General features: G+C 36.6%; 1 protein-coding gene across 2 annotated transcripts in view; it reads left to right on the top strand.

The window, feature by feature from the left end:
- The window catches only part of znf462 (zinc finger protein 462), a 51,290-nt gene that overhangs the window by 13,314 nt on the left and 23,655 nt on the right, over positions 1 to 14,321 (top strand). For both annotated transcript variants that reach the window (XM_002933988.5, XM_031890462.1), the window contains one exon: positions 13,953 to 14,204. In XM_002933988.5, coding sequence (XP_002934034.2) covers positions 13,985 to 14,204 — 220 coding nt within the window. In that variant the 5' untranslated portion in view covers positions 13,953 to 13,984. Of the gene's footprint in view, positions 1 to 13,952; positions 14,205 to 14,321 lie in introns of those variants that run through there.

A 14,321-nucleotide genomic window follows, 5' to 3' on the forward strand; every position in this document is an offset into this window, starting at 1 on the left:
GTTAATTATCGTGTCAAACATATTCTTTTGTCTTCAGACTTCAGACAGGATCTGTGATTGTATTGACAAAATGCTTCTGAATATAAAAAAAAATCTCTTCCATAATACATGACCAAACTGCTTATACAGGGAGATCAAACCATATGAATACATTGGTGTATACAAGGACAAAACTGACTTTGTCCATATTTATGATAATTAATATTTCCTCAGAATACTGTTCCAGTATTGGACCCCTTATTTGGTATGCTGGTATTCAGAGCCCTCATAAACTCCAAGGCTGGGGTGACTGGTCGAAAAGTTTTTAAAGTTGGTTGCTCCTTTCCTTCAAACAGATTAGGGACAGTTTTGTTCCTAAAACTGCCTAGCTGATTAGCAAAAAATTATTTTTAGAGCAGCATCTGAAATTCCATGAAAGGCTTAACCAAATGAAATCTATTCTTCAGTTGAACCACTAGATTAAAGGTCCTTTTGAACATATTATGAGAAGATCCAATACATTGGACAAACCATTTGTGCTTGGAAGAATTAGAGGGAGTTTAAGAAGCAGATGACCAGCAGCAAACTGAATGGATTAGATGATTAGAACAACTATGAACAACCATGAAAATACTACCTAGAAGCTGAAGAACAGAAACATGACAACACTGTCTATATGTTTGCCAGGAGTCTACATCTGCTTGCTTGATAAAAATATACATAAAAACCACTGATTTATTTCTTGATAACATAATTTGGCCTCATTGATTATTCCTAAATATTTTTTTTTTTACACCAATATAAAATTATTTTACATGTCTGTAATGCAAGTGGAGGAAATGTAGCCATGATAAACTGCAAGGTTGTCAAGGTTTGCACAGTTCGCTCACCCAGTTGCACAACATTGGGTTTGTGAAAAACACAGAACTGTAAAAAAAAAAAATTGTAATTGTTATTAATGACCTAGACTGAAACTGGGTACTGGTGTGTCGGGAAGCAAGGTCTTTAAATTGATGTTACTGTAAAAGCACACACACTTGCAAAATACCAACGGAAGCCTTGTTGAAGTATGGTAGTCTTCAGCAACATTTTATTTCTTCTTCACCTCTGCCTTTATCTGTATTTGTATCAAACTTCCTTATCCCTTTTCACTTTAGTTTCCCTTGACATTCTGCTCATAACTTCCCTGTTTTTACAGTAGAGCTAAACCATAGGCTTCTGTTGTTAAAGTGAAATGCATTTAAAAGTTAGGGAGTTGCCTATTATCTATTTACATTAACTGAGATTTGTGCTTTATTTCTTTCAAACTTTTATGTGCTAATTGTTGCACCATCCAACTTTTTTGTTTGTTATAAAATAGGCCGATAGAATGTTAGCAGGCTGGGTTATTTTAAAATTACATATGAGACATGCAAAGTTGGCTGTAGAGCACATGGCTAGGTTGAATCCATTACTCATTGAAGGCCACCAAGTGAACAGTCTTGTATACACAAAAATGCACAATTTCCACCTCTGTATATTCCTATTCATGCAGTGAGAGCTGCCATCACCTTTAATGTCCTGTGAACAGAACGCAGCACATCAAAATGAATGGATGGCAATTTATAAAAAATATTCCTCTTCAGAATTGTTTTTCTATCTATACTTTTTTAATGCTTTATTTTATATCCTGAACTTATTGTACTAGCCCAAATGTTCAGCAGCCCTAAAAAAGGAAAGATCCATGCCTTCAAAGTTGTCTGAGCAGCTTACTGTTTTCTCAGTTAGGCCACCTATTGGGTGTCAGTGGACACTGGACATAGTCTGTTTTGAGAAGGTAAGCTTATCAGTCCTCTAAACATTTGCAAAGAATGTGTCATAGAAAATATATTAGGTGACTGCCTGGAGCCCATAGTGGTTGCTGTGAATCTGCATAAAAATGGGGAACTACTGGTGTGCCCTTAAGAGGCACAGATAGTCACTGCTGAAGGTTGTGGTGACCTTTGGATGGTGCCTAAAACATGTGGTATAGCATTTCTAGTCTAAATTTTGTTGATATATAGTTCTCCTTTAAACATCTCTGAACTGTACTTGTATAGTACTGCTAGAGCTGCTTTTTCTATTTTTCTAATATTGTATCCATAAATATTTAGGTTTATGGCAAGTGTGACCATGCACAAATTTTTCTGGAATTAGGGTTGTCAGTCCATTTTTCTTTAAAAAGTAGTATTCACCCCTGGAACATACGTAGACCAATAAAAATGAATTGCTCAGATTCACTAGAATAGGTTGTTGGGGCTATCATTGGAACAAAATAAAACTATTTGCTCCAGGTTACTTGGCAAGGCCTTATTCTTGTGCATCTGTGCCTTTTTACTGAATAAGTGTTTGTTTCAGTTCCATCCACTTGAACCAGGATCCAGGAGCTATATGTTACAGTTACATAATGATCAAATGAGAAAATATTTATAAATGCTTCTTATGTTCTGTTCTGTCTTATCTTGCATTTTAACTTGGAAACAAAGGAGCATGTAGAAATCTTGAAAATAACGTTTGCATTAAAAATTTGTCTTGGTTCATATATTTAGTTGTTCCCTGTTAAAACACCTGTCAAATCATGATATGGAAACTATTCTAGGCATTTTAGAACGGAGAATGTCACTGAATAGTACTGTAACATCAATAGTCCTCTGTCTGAGGGATTTCTGCTGTTCCCACCATCCTAGTAATGATGTAGAAATCTTGTCACTTTATGTAGATCAAGTAGGTCAAGTAGTTGCTGAAATTCCCTCAAAGTTGATTACAGTTTGCAGGTCAGTTGGGAATAGCAGAGTGCATTATGCCAAGTTTTGGGCGTGGGCGGGGCTACATCATTAACGCAACGCAACACAACTTTTACAAGAGGGAATGGGAGTTTGCAGAGATATTTAAAACAATACTTAAACCCTCAACCTGAAAATTCCAACTGATGCATAAGTCCAGCTCCAGGACCCAATGTCCTGGGGATTGCACTTTGTTTTGGAAAAAATTGCAGTCCTGGCAGTATAAGTGTGGGTTATACTCTCTAAGAAGCAACCTGACATTACATTCTCATTGCAAAGTTGGGGCTATATATATGGGTCTGCGGATGGCAATATTTTGAGCAATAGAAAATATATGGCAACGGTTTGGAGGGAATAAAGTTTCCCAAACTTTAGGGCTGGCTCCCCTAGAGGGCCACAGAGTGTTGGTTGAAGGGGTGCACATAGCAATATGCATTTTACACAAATCTATTCCTAAATGGCCTTCTTGGAGGTTGATTAGAACATCTTGCATTAACAATAATCATTTGATGTCCGACGAATGCTTGAACTTATGACTGAATGGCTGATTTAGCAGTGTTTCCATATTTGCAACATTGTTATAAGTCTAAGCCAAAGGTTTGGCCTCAAAGATGGGCATCAGCTGAATAAGTCTGACAACCACTGGAATAAAGTATATGTTATGTCTTTGATGGAAATATATGGACAAGGATAGGTGAAACAAGGGTGGAGAAGTATATTTGGTTTGTAGTTGTAGCTACAAATTTACATTATTGCCACGGAATTGCAATGCAGCAAAATGCAGGCGTGTTAAAGTTAATAAGGATATAACTATTTTAGTGACTTTTTTGTTTCAGTTACTCCTTTTTTGAACATTGTATTTTGGCTACTACTTTCCTGTCCTGAAAGCATAACATTTAGAAAATTTGGTTTAGTTCAGTACATAGGTAACTGTAAGAGTCAGTAACTCATATGTCTTAAGATGTTATAATAGAACATCAAACAAGTTTTGTTTTTAGTGTCCATAACACACAAGAGGGTGGCTAATTTCAAAGGGAAAATACCCCTATGCATACAAATTCAATGTTGATTGTCCAGTGGTTCTATAAATGTTTGTTTTTTTAACATTCTGTTCATGTGCTTTGTGTTTATGCAAATAGTTTTCACATTTATATGATATAAAATGCAATTAAGCAGACTTCCCATAAGTATTGGTAACGGCTCATAGTTACCATTTCATAGTTTGTAACTATCATAAGTCACAAATTACAGGAAACCAACTTTCATTGGTTTTAACAGTAGCAGCTTGCTACAAGAAAGCCACATCCTTTTCTTGCAAGACCTGTTAATTAAAACTGGACATATCTATTCCTTGTGAAAGTCCACATCTTCTGCTGATGTTGATCTCATAACAGTTTTGCTTCTTCTATGTAACCGTATTATCATTTTGTTGCTATCAGTCACTGACATTTCAGTCTAGTCCTTTACGAAAAAATATTTGTAGTTTTCTAGGTTCCAATAATACAAGCCTGTTTCCAAAAAAGTTGGGACACTGTAAAATATAAATCAAAAGTAGAATGCAATGATTTTCAAATAATTTAAACCCTGTATCAAATGTTAAGAAATGGTATTGTTTTCTGGAAAAAATATGCTTATTTTGAATGTGATGTTAGTAACACGTTTTAAATGAAGTTAGTACAGAGGCAAAGGAAAAGTCTGGAAAAGACTGGAAAAGTTGTGAAACGCTTTAAAAACAAAACACTCAGTTATTGACAAATGTCACATGATTGGGTATAAAAAGAGATTCTCAAGAGAGCATGGGGGGGTGAAACACTGCAAAAACACTGGACAAATGTTGCAGCTACTTAAGAATAACTCTTCTCAACATAAAATTGCAAAGAATGTGGGAATTTCATCATCTGCAGTACATAATATCATTAAAAGAGTCGGAGAATCTAGATAGATTTCTGTACCCAAGGGATAGGCCAGATGCCAATATTGGATTGCCTTGATCTTCAGGTCCTTAGTTGGCACTGTATTTAAAACAGACATACTTCCCAAAACTGTTGTCTTTGAACACATTTGGTCACTGCATCCACAAATGCAAGTAAAAACTCTACAGTGCAAAGAAGAAACAATATATACATGATCCATAAACACACCCACATTCTCTGGGCCCAAGCGCATCTAAGTGGAAAACTATCTGGTGGTCTGACAAATCAGTAATTTAAATTCTCTTTGGAAATCACGGATAACATATCCTGCGACAGTTTGAAACCCAGCACCTGTGATGGTATAGAGGTGCATTAGTGTACATGGCGTGGTTAACTTGCACATTGGGAAGGGCACCATTAATCCTGAATTTTAGACCTGTTGCCCATTGAAAACATTTTGCACATTATAAAAGGAAAAATACAACAAAGGAAAGAATAGGAGAACATTTCACTTTCAAAACTACAGTAATTGGTCTACTCGGTTCCCAAATGGTTAGTGGTGTTAAAAGAATGGGTGATGCAACACAGTCGGAAACAATATTTTTAAACGTGTTGCTGGCATCAGATTCAAAATGATATATTTTTCAGAAAACAATTTGATCTGATAACATCTGATATGTTCTCTTTGTACTGTTTGTAATTAAAGATAGGGTTTAAAGGAGAAGGTACAAATCACTGGGAAAAGCCGAATTAACACCTAACATGTTGGCACCCCCCAGTGATTTTGGTTATATCCAACTTCCCGTATAAGCTTTGTTTCCATATGGATTTTGGAATCCGTAAAGAACCTGCCACTCTGATCTGTAAAGTAACACAATCTGCACATTGTGCTAGCTGTCTAGGTCCAGTTGCCTTAGTTTTTTTTCATTATTTTATACTTTATTAAACCAGAAATTAAACATAAACATTGTTTAATTTGTCATTTAAAAGATATAAAATACTCTTGTAAGTGAGTTGCTAAATTGAAAATATTTTTCTCTGTAAATCTGGAAAAGTGATTTAATATGTAGATTAATAATGGTGCGCAGACAAACAAGTGCCTATTCTGAAAGATAAAAAGAATGAGGGCAAGCTTCCCCAAAGGGGTGTGTTCAGAAAGTATTGCTAAAGACTGATGGAATGTGAAAAGCTATTCCAGAGACTCTGTACAGTTCTAGAGAACTCTTGAAGGCGTGCGTGTGGAGAGGTGCCGAGAGAAGTTTAACGACTACATCAAGGATAGAGTGCAAGGTGTGGTTAGGTGAATAAGTTGTGATGTTTACAAATTCAGAGTGGAGAAAAGCTTTGGATTTTTAGGGCTGAATGTCTATCACTAAAACGACTACTGCAACCAGAGTGGAGTTGCTGGTAAAGTATGTCAGCTTGGTAAAAGTAGGTGGCAGTGTGAGGTAGTAAGGAAAAAAAGGAAAATACAATTTATACCCATCTGTTTAAAGTTTACTTAAACAAGGAATGCACACAATGCTTGACAATGAATGACAAAAGCTTGTATTGAAAAGTGGGAATTACCTGAGAACATGGAGAGCAGTGTTTCTACTGAACAGGTAGTCAACATTAGTAAGGGGTGTTTGAGAACATGAAAACAAGGAATATTCTAGAGTGAATTACCATTGGGATGTGTTTAGTAATCTCACAAAAAGAAAAGGCTAATGAGAGAAGCTTAGAAGACAGAAAGAACAATGGGTGCTATTTATAAATGTTGGGAGGACAAAAAAAGCAGAGAAGTCCTCAAGGAAAGTAAATTAGGTTTTAATATGAAAGCAAAGTCCAAAAGCAAACTCACACTACAAAACTGTAGTTAGTGGTGCTCCATGATGTAAGTATAAAGTAAATTATCTGTGCCTTTAATCAGTCTTATATCATTAAATTATACACAGACATAAATCAATTTCATCCCCTATATGTTATGATATCCACTGTTCTTATGACTAACAGGCCTGAAAAAGGGGTGTGGGGTATACACTTTGCTAGATTGCTTATAATGTAAATTATAAATACATAAGGTGTATGTAGAGGCTTTCTGACTGAGCTTCTGTCCTAAAGTGCAGAATCTTTTATAGAAATAGGATACAAGCAAGTAACATAGGAGACAACCATGTGACCTGTACTCTGATAAACTTCAGTCGCACTTTACTTCTGAGCTGCAAGTTGGAGTGATATCACCCCCTTCCCAGCAGCCAATCAGCAGAATAATGGGAAGGTAGCAAGATAGCAGCGCCCAGTAGATATCACCCAATAGCACTCAATAGTAAGAAATCCAAGTCCAGCTTGCAACTCTTCCAGTTACATGGGAGTAGGACAAACAATAGGTTACCTGAAACAGTTCTAATGTGTAGCGCTGGTTCCTTCTGAAAGCTGAAACTCAGGCACAATGCACTGAGGTGGCTGCCTACACTCCAATATTAAAACGAAAAATAAATAAATTTGTTGTTTCAAGAATAACATGTTAAATGGTAGAGTGAATTATTTTTTATGTAAACAGTGTAATTTATAAATAAAAAGTATACCATAAAAATCACAACAGTATCCCTAAGCAAATTAAAGGCAAGCAAAGTGTCTTATACACTTCTTGTAACAAAGTCTGTACCTTAAATAGCACTGCAGTTCCTATTCAGAATGTTAGCTTTTTCCATATGTTGCTCTAAACACACTTCCTCTCCCCCCCTCCATCCTGCCATTCATCAAACCTGGTTTCTTCCTTGTTGAAGAGCCTCTGTGAAAGAGGCTTCATTGTATTTTGATTCTGGATATAGCTTAACTGTGATGCATGGACAGAGGGTTTGGGCACCTGACTTGTAGCTGTGACTAGGTAGAGGCAGTAGAGCCAGAAATTTTGGACATTCTTCTGGAAAACAAAAATACAGTGCCTCAGAAATTTCAACTATAGAAGGCAGTATGTGTTGCAAATTGCTTCTGCCAAATTTTCATCCTCTACCTTTTGAAGTGAAGTATGTGTTGTACTATCCAATAAAGGAGCGTCATCTGTGGACCTGTGTAAGGACTACACATATATGCGTGTTCTAGTAGGGAGATATTGGGCGGAGGGGAAGTCATAACAGATGGAAATTGTGTTCTTGGTCTACTAGACCATAGCAGTCTATGAGCAGGTAGCATTAACTGGTCTACAAGAATGTGGTCATTCTATGATCTTCATCTTCATATTTCCCTACAAACTATAAGGTCAAGGCGTGACTTTTTAGTGTTACAAATGTGTCAGATAGCACTTAGTCTTAATCACTAGCTCTTACACATGTTTTTAATTAGGTTAAAAAGTTAGTTTGAAGCACTTCTCTATTGAAGTCTATTGTGTAATTATAGTCTAAAAAAATACCATATGACATTATGCAGTTAGTTTGAATATGAAAGTAAAAAAGAAGGTTTGAAGAATGATTATGTTCCTTGTGGACAAAATGCGTCAGGTGGATTTTGATGTCTAATTTGGAATAAAGTATTTCATAACTACAGTCCAGTGTGCAAGCCATTTAAAGGAGAAGGAAAGGCTAAGTCACTTGGGGGTGCCATAAATGTTAGGCACCCCCAAGTGACTTTAATCGCTTACCTTTTACCCCGGGCTGGTGCCCCTGTTAGGAGAAAACAGCACCAGCCCCGGGTACCTGTATCGAGCTTTTCCTTTTTCCGTATGTCTTCTGCTGGCAAAATCCCTGGGCCGGTGCATGCGCAGTAGAGTGAAAACTGACTTTGTTGTTCAGCTTTTCACTCTAATGCACATGCGCAATCGTTTCAACACGGAAGAAGGAAACTCTTGCAGCTACCCCAGGCTGGTGCGGTTCTCTCTTAACGGGCACCAGCCCAGGGTACAAGGTAAGTGCTTAAAGTCACTTGGGGGTGCCTAACATTTTGGCAACCCCAAATGACTTAGCCTTTCCTTCTCCTTTAAGGAGTAAAATTGTGATTTCTCCCCTGGCTACAGATTTTGGGCATTGGTCCTATAAAGAATGGAAAAACCTTCACCTCCTTTCAGGTTTCTTTCTTGAAACCCACCTATCATGCGAGTGTGTAAGGTTATCACTAAGTGCACCTGATAAGTCTCATTGGATTGATAATGACCAATCCACTTGTGTTCCTCCTGTTTTTATACTTGGAGATCCTGAAAAGGTGTCCTAGTTGTAGGTCCTGCTGACCTGGTTTTAAAAAACAAAACATGTTTTCGAGTCAGCTATCATGAAGTGACATTTGCTGCACCCAAGATCTCAATATGTAAATATGTTTCTTAGGTGATTGTAAAAACAGAAAACTTTGATCTTCATTTTCTACATGCTGCAGTGTAGGGTAGAAGGTCATTGAAGTTGCACTTCTCAACCTTCATGCAGACTGTCTGTTTTATTTCTGGTGACTGTTTAAACAATTTGCTGACAATAAGGCTTTAGGGACAGATACATCTTTTTAAAAGTGTTTTTTTTTGCATCTATGTAAGTTAGAATTTAATATGGATAAATTAGACTGTCTCTAGGTGCTATTTTGTTTGTAGACCACATAATGGGCTGTTCCATGAAAACCTTTTGTTAATCTATAAACATTGTTTGTCACATGATTGTGTTGGCTTATGAATCTTACTGTAAAAAATTATATATGTATATATACATAAGTTCTACAAATTCATTATTGGTTTTGTGATGTTTATTTCTGTCCAGTGTTTTCCCAGATCCTCATTTGAGAATGATGGGGGGTGGTAACTATGTAGCCCTTGTGTTGGCGGGTGTGCCTGTTGGCATTCTTTGCTGATTCAGGCTGGCTGGTGATTAACAAAGGTCAGTAGACTTTGGAATCTAGCAAACGTAGTGAGATGGTTTGTCTTCTCTCTGGGAAAAGACAACTATCAAGAGAGCAGATGATGTCTGATTTAGATTTTGCATGTATGTAGATCAATTTAAATTGTTTATATTAGGAAATTTGCTTCAGTCATGCATCACTTTCATACATTTAGTTGGCCTCTGTAGAACAAGCTACATGACTTGCTCTTCAGATCTGCTTGCAACATTCTGAAGTTCTCTAATTTATATGGACAAAGAAATGGTTAAATATCCCGTGAAACTAAAGCTGCATTTTAAAAATATATTCTTGTCTGTGTAACTTTACATAAATATATGAATTAGCTAAACATTATGAAAAAAATAAAGCTTGCATGTTTTGAAGCCATGTTGTTGCTGTAAGCTTAGAGAGCTTGTGTTTTCAGAGTTAAAATGGCTGCTTCTAAAGCTCAGAGGACTAGGACTGCATAGTCAGTTCAGAGCTTCTGTGACGCAGAAGCTTCTATCTCTTGACTGCATGATTAAAAACATTCAGCAGAGCTGTGGCTTGTTTGGCAGAGATGAAAGGACTAAGCTTGGGGGATGGGTAGAGAAAAAACTGGATGATCTGCTTTTCTGTGAAGTGCTTTGAATGCAGGAGTCATCTGCACCATGGAAAAAAATGTGCTTTGAGATGTAATGGACTGTGCTAAGAGACATGGGGTGGGGCTTCACTTGCTGCTGTAATTTGATCTACAGCAGATAGCAACCTCTTCCACACAATCCAGTCTTGTGCTCTGAAATAAGAGCTTCAAGCATCTTGATTACTGCAGATTGGTTTGAAAGTATCTAGTGCAAAGCTCATGTGGAAGGGAGGGAAACAGGCAAGCTGTAGCTTAGGTAAATATGCCTCTGTGAATGCTCAATCTTTCTTTTCAGAGGCAGCAGTGAAAATAAGAAGCATTTCTTTGTGTAATTTCATGATACAGAATGCAGTTTTTAAAATCCTTAAGTGCTGTTGTACTAGTTCTTGCATAAGTTGTACAGCATTACTTTATGCATTATTTTTGTTTAAAGTATACTTTTTAATGTTAAGTCACAACAGAATTCATGCTCCTGAATCTTAAATAAGATATAATAGCATCCTAAATAGAAGATGAAATTTGTAAATGACAGATCTACAGAGTACCATGGCATTGGTACTGAATGTCTTTGAAGAACAAGTCATTAATATATTTACATTGCTGCAAGCAGATAAAGCCTTCAGAAACATATTTTTAACAATGTTTTTATTTGGTTTTTAAAATAAGTGACAATTTGTGGACAAGGTTATCATCTGTTAGACGAAAAGTTGTAAACCTAAATTAACAAAATAAAGTGTAATGTCCTAAATATAGGAAACTAAAAAGGAAATTTCAACTTAAAATAGTTGAACAGGAGGTTCTTCCTGAGACAATCCATTAAGCTTCACAGGATAAGGATAACGTGTTGTTTCCAGCCAATCCATGTGGAAGATATATCGTAGCTTCTGTTTTGTCAGTGTGATGTATGGGATTTCTGTGGATAGCCACTGATGTAAAATTGCTTTTCGGGCTGCTGCTGCCAATCTACCTGCCAGGTGTTTTTCTTTTGTAGGCGGTTACATTACTGAATAAGGCCCAGTCTATGTTCAATTGAAGGGGTTTTCCAGCCATCTGCATCTACTAAAAGATCACTTCCATCAAGAAGGTTTGAATTTTAGGGCATCGACAAAAATAGTGTAAAAGATTTGCGTTAGGGGCATGGCACCAGAGACACCTGTTTGAGGGGAGACTTCCCATTTTGAAACTCTCTTATGGGTTAGGTATGAGTTATGAAGTAGTTGAAGTAGTAGGCCATGTCTTTCTACTAGCTTGTAACAATTTAATTATGTTTGCGTGAAATTTTTACATGTCTGAAGCAAATTATGATATTGTGGTTGTCCCTTCAGCGTCTGTGGTTAAGATTGATTGTGATGTATTGTAAATTAGTGCTGTTGTTTGCTTTGTGTTTTTGTCTTTCCACAAATTGTTGATAGGATTGTTTTATGTCCATTAGCTTACATACTGTCTTTCAAATGGAAAAATTGCAGACTTAGGAAGGAATTTGAAGATGTAAAGTGATTTTTTTTTTTTAATTAATGTGGGAGAGTGATGCATGATTCTTTTTAGTAAATTTCTAATGTCCTGCCGTCCTTGTTAGGTTTAATGAGTAATGTGGGGAGAGATGGTCTTGTGTGTCACCAAATGCCATGTTTTGTAGGTATCTAGGACAAAGGGTTTTTGTCCCATTTTAACTTGAGCTTTAAAGTGAGCCACACTCCGATTTAAAAAGTGTTGGTGAGCCACACAAGCATGAAAAAAGTTCTTTGGGGATGGCAAATAAGGGCTATGATTTTGTAGCCCTATGTGGACTGCTAACCTGCAGGAGACTCTGCTTGGAGTTAAACTGTTTCTCTCTGCTTCCAAAACTTGTCTCCGAGCCAGAGATTTAAAAATGGGCACCTACAATGCATCTTTAATGTAAGTCACAGTATTTCAAATGCAATTCTCTTTACCTGTGTGGATTCAGTTCTGATGCTTGGATAAATTGCACTAATTGTGGCTAGAGGTGTTGCGTAAATCGCTTATATTTGTTATATGGTAAGTGGGTACAACTGGTAAGAACAGACTAAATGGCTGGCTGTTAACATGTGGGTACTACAGATTCTGTAGTAATTTGCTGTAAGAACTGAGAGCTCCATCATACACCACAGCTGCAACTGTAGCATGGTGGAGCTTTTAGGAAGACAAGTTCAATAAAGTGGTATGTGAATGGTTGTGTTTCACTGGTCAAGGTGAGGGATATCCATTCAAAGATTGGACTTAACTAATTGAGCTAATTGAACCTGCTGTCAAGCATTTATTTGTATTGTTATGACAAAAGCTAACCAGTTTTATTGCTCAATTTGGTAAACCCATCCCTAGGTGACATACTGATAATGCTTGAGTAGATGACCATATAGTCTTGTTGGAGAAAAACTGAAAATATTTGTCTGCCCAATAGGCATTAAACAATGTGTCCCCACAATTGATACTTGCTCATTGTAGGGTTGTTCTAGTTCGTTTTTCTAACGAGAAATCCCCATGCAAGACAATATTTAGCCCCCTATCTAGGTTGTTTATAAGTACTGTTTTGACCTGCTTATTTGTTATACATGTTTTATACAATAGATAGTAGCCAGATGGACTAAGACTGATAACCCAACACTTCTCTGTGCCCCCACCCCACATGATCCTTCTGCTCTTTAACATTCCAGATGCGATTGTTGTGGTTTATTATATGGGCTAGGTGTGGTTTTGGCTTTGTGGTTCTCCCACCAAGGGACCTTAGCATACACATGAAGGCTCAAATTGTACAGCAATCGTTTTCAGAAGTCTGAAGAATAAGTTCAAATTATGATTAAAAGCATAAAACGTCTGCCCATGGTTTACTTGAGGTTATTAATGTCAGGTAAAGGTCTGGTTTATAAGGAAATGGAATACTACATTTGATATTAAGGTTTAGATGGATGGAATAATGTCCAGCATTAAGCTATTGCACATCTTAGTTCAAGGAATAATAGGTGTTCAGACAAAAATTTAAGGCTCCATCTTGTACAGATTTTTTCCTTTTGTGGTATCTCAGTTGAAAGGCCCTATGGGTTGAAAAAAAATGCTGGAAGTCTAGATTGAATTTAATTACTGTTAAACATCTGCACAGGATGTTTAAATTCAGAGGAGGAGGATATGGGGACAATGTTTTTTTTTTTTTATACTTTCCCTTTGTCGAAAGACAATATAAAATAAACTTTTCCTAGAGAGTTCCGTAATGTAATTCTACCTTTACTTTTCTGGTTAAATTTCATTCATTAGCTTTTAGGAATACATTGAAATGCTCACACTTAGAGGAAAGAGTTTTTTCATAACCCAAAGTAGTAATGGTATCTAGAACTTTTAGAAAGGGTGGTTACTTTTTTGTATTATATTTTAGCACTTTGAAGAAGCTGACTGTTGAGAGTACAAATGTTTATCCTTTCTACTGAGGGAAAATGGCAGATAGATGTAGATGTATAAACTTATATTTAAAAAAAAAAAAAAGCAGCACTTATAGTTGCTTTTTCTTTGGTGGAAAAATGCAGCTCCACTTAAGCTTTTTCTTCCTGAAAGTGACCCTGTGTGCACAAGGACAAGCCTATTCCTAACTGTCGATGTGCACAAATGCGGGGTGGGAAGGGGTCTGAGTTTTTCTCTGCAGCAAATGCTATTAGCCAAACTCTTCAAGTTTGACCCCTATATATGTACTGTCTTTAAATGCAAATGTCAAAGTAAAGTTCTTTCCATAAAATGTGTTTCTTTCTGTTTATCTAATCTGTTTATCTATTATCTAATAATAATTTTTTTTTTGATATTTAGAATTTCCTGATGAAAAGCCCGGTTTAAGGAATATGGAGGTTCTTCAGTGTGATGGCTGTGACTTCAAAGCTCAGACCTATGAAGACCTAAAATCTCATATTCAGGATGTCCATACAGCATTTTTGCAACCCACAGATGTAACTGAGGAAGGTGCTACCCAGGCAAAAACTGTGGATACGCATTCCAGCAACCAGTCAGAAGGAGTGTTTACTTCTGTTAAGGATGAATATGCATCAGCTGAAGAAAATCATGGTTAGTAATATCTGTTATATACTAAAATATAGTAGCATTTGAGAATTTAATGTGATTAGCAATCATACCATTCATAAACTAAAACAAAAATAAAGGTTGCTGTTATATTAAATGGAT

The sequence above is a fragment of the Xenopus tropicalis genome, chromosome 1, assembly GCF_000004195.4.
Source record: "Xenopus tropicalis strain Nigerian chromosome 1, UCB_Xtro_10.0, whole genome shotgun sequence".
Lineage (NCBI taxonomy): Eukaryota > Metazoa > Chordata > Amphibia > Anura > Pipidae > Xenopus > Xenopus tropicalis.